The sequence below is a fragment of the Protobothrops mucrosquamatus genome, unplaced genomic scaffold, assembly GCF_001527695.2.
Source record: "Protobothrops mucrosquamatus isolate PMUCROS unplaced genomic scaffold, P.Mucros_1.0 scaffold1609, whole genome shotgun sequence".
Taxonomy (NCBI): domain Eukaryota; kingdom Metazoa; phylum Chordata; class Lepidosauria; order Squamata; family Viperidae; genus Protobothrops; species Protobothrops mucrosquamatus.
Genome location: NW_015387772.1, coordinates 58,141 through 80,992, shown reverse-complemented (window position 1 = coordinate 80,992; position 22,852 = coordinate 58,141). Strand labels below are relative to the sequence as shown.

The 22,852-nt window shown below is 40.9% G+C and overlaps 1 protein-coding gene across 1 annotated transcript in view; it reads right to left on the bottom strand.

Moving 5' to 3' along the window:
• ATL1 (atlastin GTPase 1) overlaps positions 1-14,725 on the bottom strand; it is a 23,346-nt gene extending 8,621 nt beyond the window's left edge. The window contains exons 1-9 of the mRNA XM_015822577.1: positions 14,678-14,725; positions 13,276-13,410; positions 10,220-10,324; positions 8,796-8,846; positions 7,845-7,901; positions 7,004-7,096; positions 4,857-4,995; positions 1,341-1,468; positions 779-835 (exon numbers count right to left, since the gene is read on the bottom strand). Of these exons, the coding sequence (XP_015678063.1) occupies positions 779-835; positions 1,341-1,468; positions 4,857-4,995; positions 7,004-7,096; positions 7,845-7,901; positions 8,796-8,846; positions 10,220-10,324; positions 13,276-13,410; positions 14,678-14,710 (798 nt within the window). The 5' untranslated portion in view covers positions 14,711-14,725. The remainder of the gene's footprint in view (positions 1-778; positions 836-1,340; positions 1,469-4,856; positions 4,996-7,003; positions 7,097-7,844; positions 7,902-8,795; positions 8,847-10,219; positions 10,325-13,275; positions 13,411-14,677) is intronic.
• Between the last annotated feature and the right edge of the window lie 8,127 nt (positions 14,726-22,852).

Here is a 22,852-nt window from a genome sequence, read left to right as displayed (position 1 = left end):
CAAAAGAAACCAGCATGGCTGCATAAAGAACTCTCTGATCAATTGAAAGATAAAAAGGACAAGTATAGAAAGTGGAAAGAGGGACACATAACTAAGTCAGAATATCAGCAAATAGCCCGAGCCTGCAAAGACGAAGTGAGGAAAGCTAAGGCTCAAAATGAACTAAGGCTTGCAACCAAAGTCAAAAATAACAAAAAAAAGCTTCTTTCGACATGTAAAAAACAAGAAAAAAGTGAAGGAAATGATTGGTCCACTAGTGGGTGAAAGTGGCAAGAAAGAGACAAGCAACAGGGAGAAAGCAGAACTATTTAACTCATTTTTCGCATCTGTCTTTACACAAAGGGAAAAAACAGACCAACCTATCAAAAATAGTGCCATAAAAAACAAAATAGAAATACAAGTTAAGATAGGCAAGAAAATGGTAAGTGAACACCTGTCCAGCCTAGATGAGTTCAAATCACCAGGACCAGATGGATTACATCCCAAGGTTCTCAAGGAACTGGAAGGGACCTCCAAGGTCCCTTCCAACTTTATCATTATTATTATTTGCACTTAGTAGTGTGCTCTCAATTATGTACTCCCATCACTATTCAATTCCATTAATTTGCTGCCCTTCCAAATTAATGGGAAGTACAGTATCTGAGCATCTCAACACCTTTAAACAACTTGATTCGCTCTGTAAGTCATCTCTCACGATTGACAGGAATTGATAGAAAAAAATGCTTTCTCCTTCCGATAGAAACATATGTTCCCAACCCCCCAGAATGCAGTTAATTACCTGCAACATTGATTTTGGGTGAGGGAGCTCTTCTCCTTGGTAGATCTTAATATAGGCCTGGGAGGAAGACAAGTTAAAAAAAACTCTAAGTGATATGGAACATCATTTAAAACCTGCACATAAAATATTAGGTCAAAAAAATGTCAAAAGTGTTTCTAAGTTCTTATAGAGCTACAATATTAATTACTGCATTAACCCTACAACTTCTACTATGTCACTGATGCTATGCCTTTAATAGTGATTCCAAATATATCTTTAAAAAATGCAGTCTTTGGTTTTTTTTCAGTTACTGAATGGGAAAGCTGTGACTTCTAAATATTATTTAAGTGCAACACCTAGCAATCCTCATCACTAGCTATGCTACTGGAGATGGTAAAATTCTAGTTCAGCAACATCTGAAGGGGTTTACGCTCTAAACTGTTCCTGGAGAAATCTGCTCCCACAGAGGTTACTATCTGTTTCTATGTATATGAGCCCAATACGGCAACGGGACCTTAGCCACTGATTCCTAGCAAAAGGAGAATTCCAATCCAGAAAGTCCTCTTTTATATTTGCAGCTCACCTTAAAATATTCCACAAGGCCTCGGCAGGTGATCTTATTCCCATTGATCTCCTTGACATCCAGGCTCTTGGGGCTCAATAGCCAGGGAATCAGGATTTTCAAGTTTTTGATGAAATCACCATCTATTTCTGTAAGGGGAACATGAACCCTGTTTATGAGTATGCCTTTTGTGATGTACACACTAGAAACCCCAAGAACTCAGGAGACTTCAGAGTGAACCAATGATTGAGTACCTAAATCAAAATAATGAATTTTATATCAAATTGTCCAAAATATTGCTTCCTAACTTATGACATGGATCTTTTGGACACTTTCTGTCAACATATTTTTAATTATTATCCACGAGTAAGACATCAAGGCAGATATAACACAATATGATTTATATGAACTTTTCCATAGTACCAATAGGGGACGAAAAGCTCAGGATGGCAATAGAAGAGATTGCCTACTTCATTTGATCAAAGAAGATAAATTTTATCAGGGTCAGATGCTCAACATAATAATAGAAGTTTGGAGAATCAGAAGACAAATTGCTCATTAATGTATTGGTGAGAATGTTGTCCGAAGCCTGGTGGGAGCCAGTTGTAGCTATAAGGGTCTCACTCCCCCTCTGTCTTTTCGTAAGGGGGGCTGGATGTCAACGCTGCAAACGGGTAACCGGGTTGATGATCCTTACTATGGGGAAAGGCCCCAGGAACTTTGGTCCCAATTCCTTGCTGGGCAACTTAAGGCGCAGATATTTAGTTGACAAATAAACCTTTTCCCCAACTTGGAATGTTCTTTGGGGAGCCCTCTTTTTATCAGCTTGCTTTTTATAGGTTTCAAAAGTCTTTTTTAAAGCAGCTTTTGTGTTTCTCCAAACTCCTTCCCACCCCTTCACCCACTGGTCAAGTGTCTGGGAAGCGGAGGGCATCTGAGGATATTCAGGTATTGGGTTGAACTCTTTTCCCGTGGCCACTCTGAACAACACAGGGGCTCCCACGGTAGAACAGTATGAACAGTTGGGTTCATACATTGTGCTAGATTTAAACTACACTATTCTAAGAAGCTACAATGACTAGGCTCAAAATAAACCATAAACCGTGGTTTACAAACCAAAACTGCTAAATTGATTCAACAAGCAAAGCCAAAACCAAGCAGATCATATCATGGATTAACTAATTAATTAATTAGGAACCCGATGGTGCAGTGGTTACAATGCAGTATTGCAGGCTAACTCTGACCACAGCCAGGAGTTCGATCCTGACTGGCTCAAGGTTGACTTGAGCCTTCCATCCTTCCAAGGTAAGTAAAATGAGGACCCAGATTGTTGGGGGCAATATTCTGACACTGTAAACCTCCCGGAGAGTGCTGTAAAGCACTATGGGGCAGTATATAAGTCTAACTGCTATCGCTATTGCTATTGCAATGGGTGAGCCCAGCCACCATGCTTTTTTTACCTAGTCTGGATTGTCCTCACTAATGTGTTAATGGTGGACCTTCTAACATGATCTACTGTCTATTACATCCTCTAAACCTTTACCTAGAGATGGCCACCACTCTTAGGATCACACAATTCTTGAAACCTGGAGGGTTAGTACTATCTGATCCATGCTCATCTTAACATTTTATTGGGAATTAGGAGAGAACAATACCAGCAGTTTGTTCAACAGTAAGGTGTGTGGGTGTATATGTGTGTGTATGCATATTTGTATATATGTAGATATGTAAAATAAAACAAACATTTCGAATTCACTCTCACATAACTTTCCTCCAAAAACCGTTGAAATCCCTATCGCAATAATGTCATTTTATTACTAGACCGGCCCCTTTGCAACCCTTAGCTTGAAAAATATTTATCAACAAATGTGTCTCTTAGGCCAAAAGAGTTCACTGCCTTTGCAAAACCTGGCTTGATGCCCATGAGCCCAGAGGCCAGCTAGAATGGCCCAATCAGAAACCTAATTCAATCACGAAATAAACCTTGTCCTTATATGATACTGCTGTGTTGTTCTCCTCCTCTGTGTAGAGGTCATAGTTTTCTCTTAAGAAATAATCTCTAATAATGTTGAAGGTATCTGAATAGGTAAAGAGAAATTCTCTCAGAACAGCAATCAGAAGAATACAAATTATCTGAGGGACTGGCTCACCCCAATGGGATTGGCCCATCCCACTTGCCCCTGCAGAAGAGGCCTCTTTTAGACCCCATTGGCCTTCTCTGCTGCGGCCCCGCCTCTGGAACATCTTGCCACGAGAGGTAAGATCTGCCTCCTTTAAGTCCTTCCTGAAGTGCCTTAAATCCTGGCTTCTCTGGTTGATCTGGGATACTGATATGGGGGTGCTCTATGCTGGAAATGGTTGGTCAATTGAGAGATTAAAAACCCACTACCACACTTTTTCATCCTCTTGGTTTTTAGCCTTTACAGATAGTCCTCAACTTACAACTGTTCATTTAATGACCTTTTGAAATTATAACAGCACTGAAAAAAGTGACCTATGATCATTTTTCATGCTTATGACTATTGCAGAATTTGGATGCTTAGCAACTGGCGTGTATTTATGATGGTTGCAGTGTCCCCAGAGTCATGTGATCATCTTTTGCGACCTTCTGACAAGACAGCTCGATTCGCTTAACAATCGTGGTACTAACTTAACAACTAAAGTGATTCACTTAACAATTGTGGCAAGAAAGGTTGTAAAATGGGGCAAAACTCACTTAACAACCGTCTTATTTAGCAATAATAATTTTGGGCTTAATTGTGATTGTAAGTCAAGGACTACCTGTATTTAATATCTCAGGGGCTGGGTGTTTCTTCTCCCTCAGTTCGATAAAAGGTTTCGCGGACTTCCGTCCTGTTCTTCGTTGCCTACCTTTGATTAGTTCCTCTCTTCGTTGGATCTTGATTCCTCTTTGAAGGACTGTCAATCTTGTTAATTGGTCACCTTGTTGGACGGAGGTCTTCGCCACTTACGAGGTTGTGACCTTCATTTTAAGAAGAGACTGCCTGAACAGGGGGTTGGACTAGATGACCTCCAAGGTCCCTTCCAACATTATTATTATTATTATTATTATTATTATTATTATTATTATTGTTGTTGTTGTTGTTGTTGTTGTTGTTGTTGTTGTTGTTGTTTGTTAATTTTAATGTTATTAAATATATGTTTTTATGGCAATGTAAGGCTCCCAGAGTCACTTTGGCTAATGAGACGGGTGGCATATACATTTAATATGTAAGTAAACAAACACTGCATAAATCTCATCTAAGAAAAAAGGCACATGGGTATAATTAAGCAGAAAAAACTGGAGAGAGGCATATTTCCTTTCTGCAGAACATGAAGTCCCATCCAATCATAACTGGTCAGTTTCCTTCTCTTTTGAAAATGAATGTTATCCTTAAAACAGGCCACAGACACACACACACTTCTGCAAACCCTGCCTCAAAGTTGTCTGTGATACAGCTCCTCCAACTTGGTAGCCATGAATTCCATCTCAGTTTTTTGTGCTGCTTGGTTTCTTACTGATGCCAATGAACTCACCTCTGAGTTTCCCATCAAAATTGGGATTTGTAGCTACTTTCAAACCCGGATGAGGTAAAAGGAAACAGGAGATGTTGGTGAAACAGGAATGTATATGCTTCCGCACATTCTGCAGCTCTTCATGCTGGTTTCCAGAAACCTGGGAACAAGCAGGCAATTACTCTCTTTTAAGGAGGACAAATATAAATCTGTTATTCATAACTGGTACAAGGTAGTCCTCGACTTACGACCACAACTGAGCCCAAAATTTCTGTTAAGTGAATTTTGTTCCATTTTATGACCTTTCTTGCCACAGTTGTTTTGAGTGAATCACTGCAGATGTTAAGTTAGTGACACCGCTGTTAAATGGATCTGGCTTCCCCATTGACTTTGCTTGTCAGAAGGTGACAAAAGGTGATCACAGGACCCCGGGAACACTGCAGCCGTCATAAATATGAGTCGGTTACCAAGCATCCGAATTTTGATCATGTGACCACGGGGATGCTGCAATGGTTGTAAGTGTGAAAAAGGGTCAAAAGTCATTTTTTTTCAGTAGCCCTGTAACTTTGAACAGTCACTAAATGAACTGTTGTAAGTCAAGGACTACCTGTATACAAAAATAATATAGAGAGATTCAAAAGTTGCCAAGCCTATTCACCAATCTTTTTCAAACTTGGCAACAGTAGTATTCCTTAGCCACAATCCACACACCTTAATGTTGCCAAGTTTGAAAAACACTACTGTAAACTGTGCCCTGGAAAACCGTTCTTGAATCAATGCCAGCGTCTTTATTTATCTTCCAGTAGAAGCCAAATTCCCTCTGGGTTCACCTCTTCTGCCACTGCTGAAATCCTGTGCGCAGCACTCAAGGCCAAAATTCCTCCAAGTTGGTTGAACAAGGCAGCTGCCACAAAGGAATCCTCACCTTGTCACTAGGTAGCTGGGGAAAGTACTTAAGTGTCCTTCTGTACAGTTGCATATATGTTTTAAAAAACAGGTTCATTAATGTGGCTTCAGGTCACACTTTTACTGGCTCAAAGTCCTAAGGTTATCCATCTCTTATTTCAGGCATCCTCAAAGCCTATTTTGCCCTCTCCAGACTGGGCCATAATATTTGATAGCAAAATTTCAGTTTTTAGGAGCTTGATTTTCTGTGTTTTAAGATTTCTTTGGCTTTAAAAAGTGCAAAATAAGTGCATTCAGCTATCACAAGACTTAATGCAGCTTGTTCATCTTTTAACCATCCCAAACCTTAAAACAATTCAGCCTCACCCACCTGACAAGATCATCACACACCAATTGATGCAACTTCTAGATTTCTTAGAGCAGAGTTGGGCACCAGGGACCCGTTCCGTGGAGAGAGCTTTTTCCGTGGACCGGAGGGGGCGTGGTTTTGTGTGCTGCCTACATCCCGCGGATGGGACTTTTGTTGTTTGTATGGCCTGATTGCTGGCATGCTGCGGCCCGGTACTGGTCCACGGACCGGGGGTTGGGGACTCCTATCTTAGAGGCCAAAACCATCATCATCCTTGTGTGACCCAACTAAAGAAAATTGTCTACTCCTTCGCTACTCACTGTGGGCCACATATATAACTAGTATGGAGAAAAGTAGCCTGGAATAGGCAAAGAGATAATGCAAAGGCTGTATTAGGAGTGTAACCTGTGTCAGAGGGAAACGGGCTAGGATTTTCCAGTTTTATTCCTATTGAGAGAAGCTGCATTTTTTCTTTTAAATGCATGAAGCCTATTTTAGGCTTGCAAAAAAGTTTTCATACCTTTCCATCTCAGAAGAGCAGGAATTCACACTTTTGGTGTGGGTTTTTTTAAAAAAAGTGATGCCACTAAAATTGAGTGTATGTTAAGGGGCTGTAAACACAAATACAAAGAGTGTGATGCACAGGTTCTCATTGGTCAACCAGGTGGCCTTTCCTCTCTGCTGCCCTCTGCATTAAATTTAACAACAGTACCTTAAAATCACGATTGATTTTTTTTCTGCAAGAATGACTCTAATTTGATTTAATCTTAACTACATTTAGTTTAATTTGATGATCTTAATCTGTGAGGGTTATTTCATTATTGTCTGACCTGATTAACAAGTCTCCATTAAGCTGGAAAATAAAATAAGAGTATTTTGACTTAAACAAACACATCCAACTCTTAATACCAACCTTGAGACGTTTTTCCAAAAATTTGGTTCCACCTTCAGCCCCGTAAGCAAACTCATAGGGAAAGCTCCAGTCACGAACAAGGAAAATAAGAGACTATAAATGCGATAAAAACCAAGACCAAAGTGAATACAATGTGCAAGTGAGGAAAACATTGCGTTCATTTAAATGTATTGTTTGGAATGGAATAACACAGTGTTTTATCTGTTTAATGTGAGGCTTAAATGAGTTGCTTTGAAGAAATTAGCTGATCTGTAGCTAATAGTTTCTTCCAAATTATAAATGTTTACAGTATTTATTAACTTTCTATCCATAAATCTTCCAATACTATCCAATCAAATTTCATTAGTGAAAGCAACCAAAATGCGATTTTGTAAAAACAAAAATTTAACCTCTTTGAGGTCATATATTTTTTGGGTGAGCTTACTGAATGTATTCAAACAGAGGTTGGATAGACATCTGCCAGGGATACTCTAATTTGGATTTCTCCACTAAGCAGTGAGTTGAATTTTGGTGTGAAATGGCTCTTTCCACATCCCAGATGCTGGAATATGTCTATACTTACAAAGATCAGAATCCTGAAGGAAATGGGAGCATAGTCAATCAATGTGCTGGATGCGAACTGAGAAATCCAACATATCAGAATAATATCGGTGCATAATGCTGCAGCACCGAATACCAATTTGATGATACAGCTCTACCATAAGGCAATGGCAGGTGGTCATCTTGAAGAACTGAGTTATCTCTTCAGATTATAGAGGTTTCCATTTCTCAAGATTATCTGTGCAGTAATAAAACACATTTTCTGCAGGTTGTACAGGAAATCTCTCAATTATCTTCTTACCTGAAATGGCTTCAGGAATGTTTCTTCCATGGCTAGCCTCCCATATTCTGTGAAGAGCTGAAATAAGAAGAAAGTCAGGGGAAAATTTTAAACAAGACCTATGTATTAACAAATAATTTTGCTTATATTGCAGTGACTCCAGTGCTTTATTTTTTCAGTTGAAGCTGCATTTTACATTGCTTCCATTGCTTTCAATTCAGAGTGTTCGTACCTTTTTTTCTAAAGAATTAGTTAAATCACTAAAACCACAAAGAGCACTTAGGGGAGCAGGTAAAAATTAGTCAATTTATTAGGGCATCAGCTTTTGTTGATGATATTTCTCCTGATCAAATATATAAAATGTAAGTGCATTAATGGGCTCCAGTCTGTAAATTTTTACAGCTAAGTGATCTGTTACCTTTAAGGTGCCACAAAAGCTATCACGTTTATGTGGACGACTTTAATTCATACGATTGAAAACAGGGCTTTAAGTATGAAACTGAAGGTGAATAGATGGTTGAATCTTTTTAATATAGTTTTTATTTTAAAATGAAGATACCACAAAGCTGAACTTGGGATTTCTATGTTCTCCTTCCACAGCTCTAAAGGCATCTCCATAGCTTGCATATAAAATTAAAGGCATCAAACATTTAGCCGAAGTCTGCTTTAAAAGTACGGTACTAATAACTTTCTGACACGTAAATATTCTTAAAACCTTTATGCTTGTGATGTTCCTATTCCCAGGCCTGATCACAAAGATATTGTTAGCAATAATAAGACTAATGTACTATATAAACATGAAATCATCAAAACTAAATAAATACTAGATGAATAGAAGATAATAATGCTGAGTCACAATTGCATATCTTTGTAGCATAAAAACAAACAGTATTTCTGTACAAAATTACAGCACACAGAATTGTCCAACTCTAAGGGATGGAGCAGTGGATGGGTGGGCAAGCATGGAGTTACCTGCAAGTGCTGAAGATCATCTTCTTGTACATTTTGTGACAAGTTGTATACCTGAGTACAAAACAAAGCCAGAATTGTGTAAAAATGGCTGTGAAAATCCTTGTCTTCTTGCATGCTCTGTGGGTATGCAATTCCTTTCCTGCTACCTATGTTGTACTCCCTATGGCCAACAAGAGGTCTCTATTTTTAGAGTAGTGTCTCTCAATTTCAACAACTTTAAGACATTTGGACTTCAATTTACAGAATTCTGGAAGTTGAAGTCCACATATCTTAAAGTAGCAGAGTTTAGAATAGAGCTGGAAGGGACCTTGGAGGTCTTTTATCTAGACCTCCAAGGTCCCTTCTTGCTCAATCAGGAGACGCTATACAATTTGAGACAAGTGGCTGTCCAGTCTCTTCTTGGATCTCAAGCCAATGTCAATTTTTTAGGGCAACATGTAACAATTTTGTTTTCACCCCATCTATCATATAGTTTGGCTAACGCACATGAACTAGCACAATTTAGCAGTTCCATAGTCACCATTTTGCACAATAACACATCCCTATGTCTCAGTTCAAATGCTAAAACACTGTATGCTCTGGCTCCTGCACTAAAAAACCAGTAGAGTAGAGTAGAGTAGAGTAGAGTAGAGTAGAATAGAATAGAATAGAATAGAATAGAATAGAATAGAATAGAATAGAATAGAATAGAATCTGGAAGGGACCTTGGAGGTCTTCTAGTCCAATCCCCTGCTCAAGTAGGAGAACCTATACCATTTCAGACAAATGGTCCAGTCTCTTCTTAAAAACTTCCAGTGCTGGAGCATTCACAATTTCTGGATGCAGGTTGTTCCACTGATCAATTGTTCTAACTGTCAGGAAATTTCTCCTTAGTTCTAGGTTGATCATTGGATCTTGCCAAAAGCAGGTCTTTAAGAAAATCATCAATGGTTTCAAATTTAGTGAAACAGTAGAGGGCATGTAAGTTAGAAAGAACACCTTAACTTTCCCCCCTTACAATGTGAGCTGTCTGAGACCATGTAGAAAGTTGAAGAAAGTCTTATGCTAATGTGCAACTGCCTGGATAAGTCCCTGCAGTTTACCTTTGCAGAATTTTAGAAGCGGTTTGCCATTTGACTGGCCCAAGGTCATCCAGCTAGCTTTGTGCCTAAAGCAGGACTAGAACTCACGCTCTCCTGGTTTGTAGCCTGATGCCTTAACCACTACACCAAACTGACTCTCTTATATGGCCTATATAGTGTCAACCTCCATCGCTGATACTACAGGCAGCTCTGAGGGCCTGAAATGGTTGCCCTCTTCATCTGCCATTGACTATTTCTGCCATGTTAGTCAATTGAATGCAAAAACCCCACCCCCACCCCCCATTGGTTTCCTTTCGGCAACCTGCTTCCCGCATTTGATCCTGCAAAGGCACTGCCTGGTACCTGGATGGAGCTGATCATGGTGCTCAGAGCAAAGACGGTGGCTGAATCCCGCAGTGTTGACTGGCTGTCGAAGGTGCCCTGAGTATCCATTAGCAATACAGCAACCTGTAGAAAACAGAGAAGAAGAGAAGCATACAATATGAAGCCCTTATCGTTTTATTTGCTAAAAAAAAATAACCAAAGCCTTCGGCATCAGTTGTGTTATGGCACTGGAAAACTTCAAATCTGTTATTTGGAGGCTAGGGGTAGCCTATATCAACCAGGAATACAGGCTGAGGTGCTCAGAAGGCATTTTGCTGCGAATTAATTACAATTCTTCCAAAGATGCTGCATTGATTACTGATATGCTATTGAGGTAAGTTCACAATACTGGTAATATAGGGATAGGCAACATGGTACCCAAAACATGCTTTTTGGATAGCAATAGCAATAGCACTTAGACTTATATATTGCTTCATAATGCTTTACAGCCCTAAGTGGTTTACAGAGTCAACATATTGTCCCCCACAATCTGGTTTTTTTTTTATTGATTTCGGTAGGATGGAAGTCTGAGTCGACCTTGAGTTGGCGAGAATTGAACTGCTGGAGTCGGCAGAAGCAGCCTGCAATACTGCACTCTCACCACTGTGCCACCACAATGCTCTAGTGCCCTCTAGTGCCTGCTAGTTTTCTGGTCCATCTGACTTTTTAACAAAGTTATTTTTAATGTTTAAAAAAATAGACAGAAAGCTGATCTACTACACAGAACAAAGGACTTTGCACTTTTTCCACTTTTATTATATTGTAACCTTCCCAGAGTCACTGAATTACTGAAATGGGTGACATAGAAATCCAATAAATAAACAATTTAGCCTCCAGCATCCTATTTATTTGCAAGCATAGTTTGGAATCCCACAAAATCCCAACAGAATGATAGAAAGCACTTGTGTATGGGAGGGTTAATTTACCACCTGGTGTGTAGATGTTTTGTGATTGGCCACCACAATCTTGCGCAGTCATTTTGTGAACAAGCAGATCACCTTTAGCAGTCATTTTGTAAACTCATCACATGTATCCAAAATTTTAAAGGAGCCTCCAGATCAAGAAATGTTGCTATCCCTTTTTGCAAAAATATACAAAGATCTATGTAGCATAAAACTTGGATAGCTGATAGATTACCTCCCTTCTGAGCCTGCTTAGAAATTGCAGTCAAGACAAAAGGATTTCTGGAAGGTGCTGCACTTGCCAGATTTGCGGTGTGACAACTCGAGGGAGAATATTTTTTGATACAGGAGACTGAATGACAGAATTCCCTCTTGATTTATTACATCTGGCACCACCCCAAGCCTTGTTAGCTTTCTGTGTCAATTAATCACCTCCTTATTCACCAAGCCCTGGGCTCACTATGATATCATTTAATGTGTTGTCATTGTTGTTATGGTTCTCTCTATTGCTTTTAACTCTTTCAGATCTTCTTTTTTAAAGATTTGCTTTGCGCTCTTAGGCTCTGAATATTTTTGATTAAAAAAAGAGAAAACAACTGTGTGAATAAAATAAACATACAGCCAATCAGTCTTGAGAGACCAGGGAAGTCTGCACGAGTGGTCACAAATGGCAAATATCTGGGCAATCAAAGCTCCACCCCCTTTTAATGTGCTTTGCATACCTCACATGCACATAGAAGGGGTGGGGCTTCACCTACCCAGTCACACCCACCACTTTGACCTTGCTGACTACTCTTGCAGATACCCCTGTCTGATGCCACATATAAAGCCAGAAAAACTTCTAAATGGCTCTCCAGGTCAAGTTATCCATTCAGGCTAAACAGAGGCAATACTTCTCCCATTAGCAATGGGACCCCGTGAAGAAGGAAGGAGAGGCTTGCTCTTTCAACACTGTCTGGACAATGTAAAAAAAAGAAAATAAAAGAGTTGCCAACTTTCATAAGGTGAGCCTATGAAGACATTACAGAATGGCCCCTGAGCCAGGAAAGATTTGTAACCGAAAAAATGTCTAACTAATACTGCATGTTTATATGACACAATGTCTTCTAAATGCATCAAAGGCGAGTTTCCATTGTGGCTGCAACTTAACAGGCAGAGGGTGGAGCGGGAGTGGGGCCAGTTTTTGGGCACTCGGTCTCTAAAAGGTTCGCCATCACTGTGCTAGATGATGCACTCTGCTTTCAGACACTTACAGAGGCAACTCTGAGGAAGTGTCATTTTTAGTTATTGATCCAGTAATTCCTGCCAGTGATGCTGCACATTTATCATTTCAGGCCCTGGTGGTCTCTCGCTACTATATGGATAGATCTTCCTTTGTCCAGAGACATTGTTCTGGACCTCCCACATATTTCCCAACACAGAGCTTTATGATGGCTTCCTAATAGGCCACAGAATTTACTTTAAATTCTTGGTGCTAGTGTTTATAGTCTTGCCATTAGGTGTTTCCCATCCCTGCTCCAGCTTTGGTCATGATAGGATTCTGTTTATACAACACAGTTGGCATTTCTCTTTCATATGTTGCATGCATTCCAGGATCTGGGTCCTCAATTATTCTCTTTCCTCCCACTCCAACTCTATGAATCCTCGGGTTCATTTAAGAATTTATTTGTTCAATAAAGCAGAGTGAATAGTAGAAGTGGTTGTAAACAGATAGTAACAATGGCAATAAGGTTGATTTTCTGAAAATTGTATTTGTAAAGCTAGATGATTAACAAGTTTAGGCAAACGGAAAACAATGGTTGGGTTCACATATTGTGCTACGGCAGGGGTCTTCAAACTTGGCCCTTTTATGACTTGTGGACTTCAACTCCCAGAATTCCTCAGCCAGGCACACTGGCTGAGGAATTCTGGGAGTTGAAGTCCACAAGTCATAAAAGGGCCAAGTTTGAAGACCCCTGTGCTAAGCCATAATAAAATTTAGCTTTAATTTAGTGTGTTCTATGAAATGACCCGCTGTGCTTTGCCTACCTATGACTTAGTCTTATCTGTATAGTCGGCATTATAACTTATTCAATATGTCATGGCTGGTTTGATACCAGCACTGATTATGAGTATCCACAACGAATCACCAACCTTGTTCCCGTCTGGTTTGTCCACAAGGAAGACTTCGCTCCAAATCTGGATACCAGTTGTCTCCCGTTCTGATCCACCTCTCCAAGAAAACCCTGTGAGTGGTTCATTAAAATCTCCAATCCAATCAACTAACTCCTGCAAAGCAATGGGCAAGCAAATTATTATCCTTAGAACCAGGCAAAGTGACGTTTCTTTATGCCAATAGTGTATTTCTAGTATTAGTGGTCACCAAACAGATAGCAACCAAATAATTACCAAGCAGCTGGACATTTACAGTGATTGTTCATGTGAATGGGAAGTAAGATGACCCATTCTAATTTGGGCAAAGCATTCTACTACAGAAGAATATCTTTGGAGATTCTCAGTCATGATTGTCCCAAAGGTCCAGTTGCCTTCTGAAAAAGCATCTTTGGAAAAAGCACCTTACAGAAGAACTTAAATTTTATATTTCAAATAGGCAACAAAGAATTTAAATGGAATTTTCAGATTCCCCCATCATGCTGGTAAGGGAGTGATATATCAGAATACAGAGGATTATCTCCACTTGTATGTGAAATGATTGAAGAAATTTTCAGTTATGAAATCACAGATTCAAATCTCCAAAACCAAGTCACTGGGTACACCTAGGCAAGTTACTGTTCTCCCAATATTAACGTGCCAAATACTTTGGGGTATACCTACAAATAGCCATGTACAGGTAGTCCTCAACTTACAACAGTTTGTTTAGTGGCTGTTCAAAGTGACAGCACACTGAAAAAAGTGACTTATGACAATTTTTCACACTTACAACCGTTGCAGCATCCCTATGGTTATGTGATCAAAATTCAGATGCTTGGCAACTGACTCATATTTATGACGGTTGCAGTGTCCAGGGGACATGTGATCACCTTCTGCCATTTTTTGACAAGCAAAGTCAATGGGGAAGCCAGAGTCACTTAACAACCATGTTACTAACTGAACAACTGCAACAATTCATTTAACAACTGTGGCAAGAAAGTTCGTAAAGCTGGGCAAAATTCAACAAATGTCTCACTTAGCAAAATAAATTCTGGGATCAATTGTGGTCATAAATCAAGGACTATCTTTACAGCTGTGCTGTATCCTGAACCCTGTACAGTTGCACTAAATGTGGAATCCCAACATGAGGTTTTGCTACCAGTTTTGATAGATTCTGAAGATGAAGCCCGCCTCCTACCTTAACCACAGAATCTTGTGCCTTGTGACATTCTCATTATTCATCTCTCAAGTGTCAAATCTAGCATCCAAGGGCACTTTGCGTAATTGCATCTGCACCAAGAGCAAATCTGATATATATATTGCAACCTGAAGATAAGCTCATGTACTAAGTTCCTGAGCATAAAGAATGAGGCTGCAACCTCTACAACAGCCAGCGCAAACTTACCATGTTGTGCATGTATCTCAGCATAAAGTCCATCAAAAATGATTTCCCCTTCCGAAAAGCCCCAGCCACGGATACAGCCACCACCTCCCGATCACAGACAGCTTTGGACAGCAAAATGCGGTTAAGAGCAGCTTCGTCCAGCTCAAAGGAGTGGTCATCCTTCACAATGAGCACTTGTACTGGGTGGGCCTTCCCACCAGAGTCTTCTTCTTCCGAACTCCATTCATAGCTTTTTTCTGAAAATCCACCTGTGTTTAAGACAACCACTGTCTGATCAAGTCCCAATGAGGGTACAAAGAAGCTTAGGCTAACATTTTATATTGACTTACCAAACATGGTTTCTTACACATCAGGTCACAGGAATATTGGGGTTCGGGGGGGTGGGAGAAAGGATACAGCAGAGGGAAGGAAAAGATGCTTAGCCACTCTAATACTCTTTCCTCCAGACATGTTTAAAGCCTTCCTAATAACTGGCTGCCTCAGGGAAAAGAGAAAATTTCCTCTGACAATTACAGAAATAGACTAGCAGCTGAAGTTTACTTTATTTATGAAACATATTCTATTACTGTCTAATAATACCTCTTGCTAGTTTTCAGTTAATCATATTCTCTGCTTTATACCCAAAGACATTAGGGTAATTTAAAAGTTAGAAGGATGCTCAGAACTTTATGCTCCAAGATTTCACTTTCATTCTCTACCCGGCTTCTACTACTGCAATAGCATCGCAATCTGCATCACTGAAAGAGACCTTGGGATCTCAATTTTTTTTCTTTCAGATGCAGGAAAGAAGCCATTTAAATGGCCTGAGACCAATGGCTGCTAGGGAAAACTGGCAGCTAAATGAAGAGGCAGCCACCCTCTTCCACCTCTGGATTCTCTCCTACAAAATCTACTGCCCCACATTTGTTTCAGAAGGCAAACAAAGTTCATAATATAACACTGCATCCTCAGGTTTGCTCAGAAAGACAGCCTATACCAGGGGTAGGCAACCTCGGCTCTTTTATGACTCATGGACTTCAACTCCCAGAATTCCTGAGCCAGCCATGCTCAGGGAGTTGAGGTCCATGAGTCATAAAAGAGCCGAGGTTGCCTACCCCTGGCCTATACAATGGCAGGTCAGATACATAAAATAAAGAAGCATCATTGTCCTGGCAGGGGAATCATGCCAACCAAACAAGAGACTATCAAATGTTACCAGACAAGGAAAATTGGCAAACGCAGCCCAACTGTTTACACTGAAAGAATATATCCCAGGCAAATATAGTATATAAAAGGATAAAAAAAGCTCTGCACTAGGATATTGTAGGGACAAGACACATATATGCAGCTATATTAATACATGATTACTGTGTAATGAAAAACCATCTAAACACTGAATAGTTATCTTCTCATGTTCCAAGGAGGCTCGGGGGCTTAATGACACTGGAGATGGTCTCTGGAGATAGTCTCTGATCCGTTGGTTCGAGCCCTAGCACTGCCTGTTGGGGTGAACTCTAGTCACTCGTCCACCTAACAGTTCAAAAACATGTTCTATGCCAGTAGATAAATAGGTACCACTTTGGTGGGGAGATGAGTTGGTGCTCTGTGTAGGCAGTCAAATTTCTGCCAGCTCTGAACCTTCCTGACTGCTGAGCACGTTTGCAAGGCGGCTCCGGGAAGGGAGAGGCCTTGGATGACGCTGCAGGAAGAGTCGCTCACCTTTCTTTCTGATGTGAAGCCAACTCGCCCTCCTGTGGTGCACCTTGGGAAGCACCTTCTCATGTTCCAGTTGGCCAATGCAGTTGCCTCTAACTACAGAAAGGCTTTTCTGAGCTGGTATACATAGCTTGAAGTCTTCGCCCATAAGGCTCTACAGGAAAATACATTTCCATACCATCCTAGTTCTGGAATACCCTTCCTATTATACTATAGAGTTTTGCCTTGGGTGGCTGCTTACTATAAGTATTTTTCATCCCCATACAAAATGGATTCTCTTTTCTATTCTTTCAGATTTTTCAATGTTCATATTTTAATTGCACATTTTCCAGCTGCTTAGTGGCAGTATTAACTGCTTATTTAAGCTACTGTATGTGAGGGTTACACTATTTGTTTTATTTTTATTTTTTGAGCTAGAAGTCCTCAGTTCATGATTTAAAAGTATCAATCCAAAGGATGGAACTCCAGATAAATGAGCAGGCAGAACCAAAGCAAATTGTCATTAGTGATGGCAGTGTCAACTTTGAAAATGAGCGTGGCTGCAGCCATTTTCCCTACTCATTTTCAGTTGACACATAGCACGGAGGGAGAGGGGTTTACCACTTGCTTCGCTAGACAAAACAGACTTTCTCCCATGGGAACCAAGGTCATCGGCTGCTCCTGGGATTGCAGGCTGGGCGTTTCGTGAAAAGCCCGCCAAGAAGTCGGAGTTCTGCTTTATTTCTCTTTGTCTGTCGGAACCATGACAGGCAGATTGTAAAACAGAGTTTTTCAAACATGGCAACTTTAAGATGTTTGGATTTCAACTCTCAGAGAAACCTAAAATAAAGAAGCATACTTTTTCCTGGCTAGGGATCCTGGGGGTTGCAGTCCAGACATCTTAAAGCTGCTAATTTTGACTTACTGGTTAAAAATATTGAGGCTAAGTAAGTTGTGGGAACCTAACTCAGGATCCATCGAATCCCCAAAGGCAAAATAAACTCTAACTTGGATCGCACCACATGCCAAATTACAGATTATCTATTAGTAGTTTGGGTTTATGTCTTGATTGAAAGCAGACCAGTTTACAATTCAGTGTGTTTTGTGCAGAAAATTATTAGATGAGAATGTAGCAGGTACGTTTGTCGTGCAAACAGTGCTTCTATTTCTTTTCATAGGAAGATGAATATTGTTTTTATACCAGAATATTTGTCCAGCAATGCAAATTTGTCTAATTATACTAGCAGAAATTTTCTAAATAGAGATTTTTCACATAACCTGCTCGTTGAACCCCCAAGTATTGGGGGGGAGGAAACCTGGAGATTTTTGAGATTTAAACCTGTATGCAAAAACATGTCCTATTATTTAGCTACAGCCTTCTGTAGTAATTATTAATTACAATTACAAACTCACTGTCAATTATCTGAATTTTTGCTATTATTGTTCAGATGCTAAGTTGTGTCTGACTCTTTGTGATCCCATGGACCAGGGCTTCCTGTCCTCCACTGTCTCCATAGAATTTGCCCCAATTCAATGAATTGGGCAGTGCTTTAAACTTGTTTCTACACTACAGGCAACAGGATGCTTCTGTTTCCTGATGTGGATGTGCAGTGATGGTAAGTTTCAAGAATGTAGAAACCACACTACTGAATATGAGGATGAGCATTAACAAGATTGTACTAAGAATATTATGGGATACTATGAAATATTATATGGTACATATAAAGTTACTGAGCATGAGTGCATATCCCACATGAGTCAAATGATGCTAACCTATGAAAAAACTCATTCCAAACTCAAATATATTTGAACTGTATATAAAGTGGTTCTAAGTTGCTCCTCACCTCTTTTCTATGAGGTGCCTGTCCTTGCTTATGCATAAATAAACAGATATTAATCTATGTTTCCAGCCTGGATTTTATTTGGGCAAGGCAGAATCTAGCCAACATTTATAGCTAACAGTATTTTAGCTGTTCTTCATAGTCTCTTCTGGACAGAGACTTCTGATCTTATTCCTGGGATCTGTTGGAGCCACTTTCCTAGCTTAGGATTCACAGCCCTAAGTGCTCCTACCACCACTGGGATCATTTGGGCCTTTATTTTTCACATTCTTTCTAGTTCCTTTTTCAGGCCTGGTCCTTCTCTAATTCCTCATACTCCCTCTTTCCTGATATTGCTGTCACTTGGCACTAGCACATCTATCACAACATTGCCTTCTGGTCCTGGTCTACAACCACAATAACTGGTTTATTGGCCAGTACCTTTGTGTCCATGTGGATCTGGAAGTCCCATAGAATCTTAGACAAACACACACACTATCTAACAGTGGGCACATTAGCTAGTTTGAAAATGGAACCTCCGTCTACAAGGCCAGTATAGCTAGAATACCATAACCTGGAAGTCATATTCCAATAAACCTCCTTTCTCTGAGGAAAATGGATTCCTGTGGTTGGAAACAAAGCACTGGACTCAAGAGGTTTTTTCAGGTAGTTCTTGACTTACAACAGTTCGTTTAGTGTCCGTTCAAAGTTACAAAGGCACTGAAAAAAGTAATGTATAACCTATTTTTCACACTTACGACTGTGCCTCTCCATGGTCATATGATCAAAATTCAGATGCTTGGCAACTGACTCATATTTATGGCAGTTGCAGTGTCCCGGGGTCATGTGATCAATTATTGTGACCTTCTGACAAGCAAAGTCAATGGGAAAGCCAGATTCACTTAATAACCCTGTTACTAACTTAACATCTGCAGTGATTCACTTAACAACTGTGGCAAGTTCGTAAAATGGGGCAAAATTCATTTAATAAATGTCTCATTTACCAACAGAAATTTTGGGCTCAATTGTGGTCGTAAATCAAGGAATATCTGTATTCATGCTGTCCAACAAGGCAGCTCTTACATATTTCAATATTATGCTGCATTGTTACCTACAGAGTATCATACCATACTTGGTTTTTTTTCCAGCTATGCAGAATTTGTGCTGTTTAACTTCTATTTTCTCTCTCTCTGTCTGTCTCTCTCTCTTTTTGTTTAAGTGCAAAGCAAGCAAATCTTTTTCCCTTCACAGCTGCATGTTTAAGGGAGGGGAAGCAGAAGGAGGAATAAGAACTATGGGAAGAATTCTGTTAATCCTGACAACTGTTTCAAAGGAGTTAGCACTGGATGCCTGGCTAGAAAGACAAGGATTTTTTTCTTAGTGTTACAGCTGCTAGTATGCGATGTAAAAAGCATCCAAGATGGGGAAAGAGGCATGACAAGTTCCCCTTCCCAAACTACTTTACTTTCATTTGTTTTCTTCTTTGTTTGTAAAAAAGAAACCATTTCCTAATATTAAATAACAGAGCATATGATATTTGCAAATCTAATCTTCACACTATCATCAGCATGCTAAAGCAACATCAAAATTATATGTTACAGCTGCTGATTTTAGTTGCCGGCTATTACTTACAAAGTACTACTTACGTAGTGAGGGTTAGTGCTACACTTATAAAGCCTCCCCAAGGCTGCATGACCAGATTATCTGAGGGACCGCTAACTCTGAGTGTTTCTTTTCATTCAATATAATTTGGTAGAAGGGGTACATTGCAGGTCCCTTCAATTAGTCACTGTCAACTATCATGACTTGGGAAACACAAGCTCTGTAAAGGTACCGTAGTCCTTTTCTAGTGACTGCCTCATTTAGCAATTGTTCACAGTTATGATGGTGATGGAAAAGTAACTTTATAACCAATCCTTACATTTATTGTAAGCCCTTCATAGGTCTGTAAAGCAAAGGAAACTGGAAGTAAAATCACAAGCACAGTTGTGCTTTCACTTAGCTAACAGCCCCAATTGTGGTAGCTAAACAAGGATTGTGGTGCTGCCTTCCTCTGGAGTAGTATCCTCCCAGAGATAGATGTGGCTCCCACCCTGATGATATTGCAAAAGTCTTTGAAGACCTGCTTGTTCTACCAAGACTTGGAATAAGAAACTTTTCAGTTATTTCTTTGGTAGAATCCTTGGTGCTCTCTGAGTTTGGCTGTTTTCCTGCAGACATTCCACCCACTTTGATAATGAAACATCTGCAAGAAAACAGTCAAGCTCAGAGAGAACCAAGGACTCCATAATTCAACCTAGAACTACAAATATATACTCCAAAACTGAGTATTTTTCAACCTCAGCAACTTTAAGATATGTGGATTTCAATTCCTGGCTGCCTGGGGAATTCTGGGAGTTGAAATGCACACATCTTAAAGTTCCTAAGGCTGAAAAATACTGCCTTAGAACAACAAGGCTGTCAAGCAAGCCACTGCTGTTATTTATTATTCACATATTTCAGCTGGCAGAGTTCAGCTAACTACCAAGAGTTCTTAGTAACTATGCCATTAAGTTTACATAAAAAAATTCACCATGAGGGTAAGGTTTCAATCATAGTCTGTACGTGTTACTTTAATTAACTAAATATTTCTCACATACCCACAAAGAATACATATTTATCTGGATTAGCACGTTGCACTATGAGCTTTTTAGATACAACCATGCAGGAAATCCCATCTCCCATCTACTGTATGATGTAGCACTATGTACCAGGTCAAGAAACAGACTTCACAGGAAGACTAGAACTGTATTTTAATAAGTTAAGCTATATTAACAGAATCTTGCAATCCTGATTGGTTTTATATCCTCTTCCTCTTATATCCCTGTGAATCAGAATTGATTGTTTATTTATTTAATTTATAAAATGTATTGGCCATCCATCTTACCATAGGGCAGTGGTGGCGAACCTGTGGCACTCGGAGCCCTCTCTGTGGGCACGCACGTCATTGCCCCAGCCCCGTCTCCCCTCGCAACCCCCTCACCAGCAGCCTGCCCGGAGGAGAGTCTCCCCCAGGCGTGGCCCACGCGGAGCAGCGCAACCAAGCACATGGCAGCCAGGCAGCAGGGGCAAGACTCCGCCCTTGCCCCCCATCACATGCAGATGATGCTGTGGGGTGCGGGCGGAGGGCGTGGCTATGGCGTTGCATCCGGTGGACCCGCTAGACACCACTCACCGGGACGCCCGCCCGCCTCGCTACCCGGCTCACCCCCTGTCTCGTCCCCGCCCGGTCCCTCCACCCGGCCAAAAACCCGTGAGCCAGAGATTTTCAAGCGGTAGTGACGGTATCCCATTCAGACCCACCGAATATCAATGTATTTTAGATTTTGTATTTTTACAATTTTTGTAACACTAAAGCCAAAAACATACGGGGGAAGGTGGGGGCAGAGGGGGCGAGGAGGGATCTGTTATTACTCAATCAACCACCTCCATTGCCAACGGCAGAGAAGGCCCTCCTCCTGGACTCCACCAGCCAGAATACTCAGGCTAACGGGACCCGTAGCAGGTCTCCTCTGCTGGCACAAGTGGATGAGTTTAATCCCAATGGGGTGAGACAGTCCCTCAAGTAACCTGGACCCATGCCATGGAGGACTTTAAAGATGATCACCAACATCTTGATTTGCCCCTGGAAGCAGACTGACAACCAGTACAGCTCACAGAGCAGTGATGTCACGGGGCCATTCTTGGGCCCCCCAAAACTACCTGCACTGCCACACTCTGTACCAGCTGTAGCTTCTAAATGTCTTCAAGGGTAGCCCCATGTAGTGTGCATTAAAGTAGTCCACTTGTGAAATGACTGGGGCAGTGGTGGTGGCGAACCTATGGCATGGGTGCCAGAGGCGGCACTCAGAGCCCTCTCTGTGGGCACACGCGCTGTCGCCCCAGTCCTAGGCCTTCAGCTGGGTTTTATAAAACCTTTTCGCTTTAGGCTTCCGCCGCCATGTGCAAAAAAAAAAAAGGGATCAATCAGTCAATTTCAACTTCTCGCGGGAAGAAAAAAGATCTTGCAAAGTTGGAATTGATTGAACTTTTTAGTCCCACCCAGTCTGCCGTTATCACCACAGCCATGCCCACCCAATGGGCCACGCCCACCCAATGGGCCACACCCGCCCGGCACCCAACAATGCATAAGTGGGTTGCAGTTTGGGCACTCGGTCTCTAAAAGGTTTGCCATCACTGGACTAGGGACTAAACGACTGAGCGCAGGGAATCCTGGTCCAGGAAAGGCTGCAACTGGCACACAACGTGAAGTTGTGCAAAGACTCTCCTAGCCACGACTGCCACCTGTTCCTCTAACAGGAGTCTCAAGTCCAAGAGAAACCCCAAGTTGTGGACTAGGTATTTCTGGGGTAATGCCACTCCATCCAGAGTCAAAGATGACAAAGTCCCGGATCCTGGAGCCCTGTGAACCCAAAGCCATTCGATCTTACCAGGGTTCAATCGAAGCCTGTTGTCCCCCATCCAGGTCCCCATAGCCTCCAGACCCCGCAAAAGGGTGGCCACAGCATCACTTGGATCACCAAGAGTGGAAATATAGAATTGGGTGGTATTATCTTGCTCCATGGGATTTAAGGAATGTTTCAGTTCATTTATATAATACTTCTTGCCCACTTCCCTAGAAGTCATCTCCCTAATTCTTGGA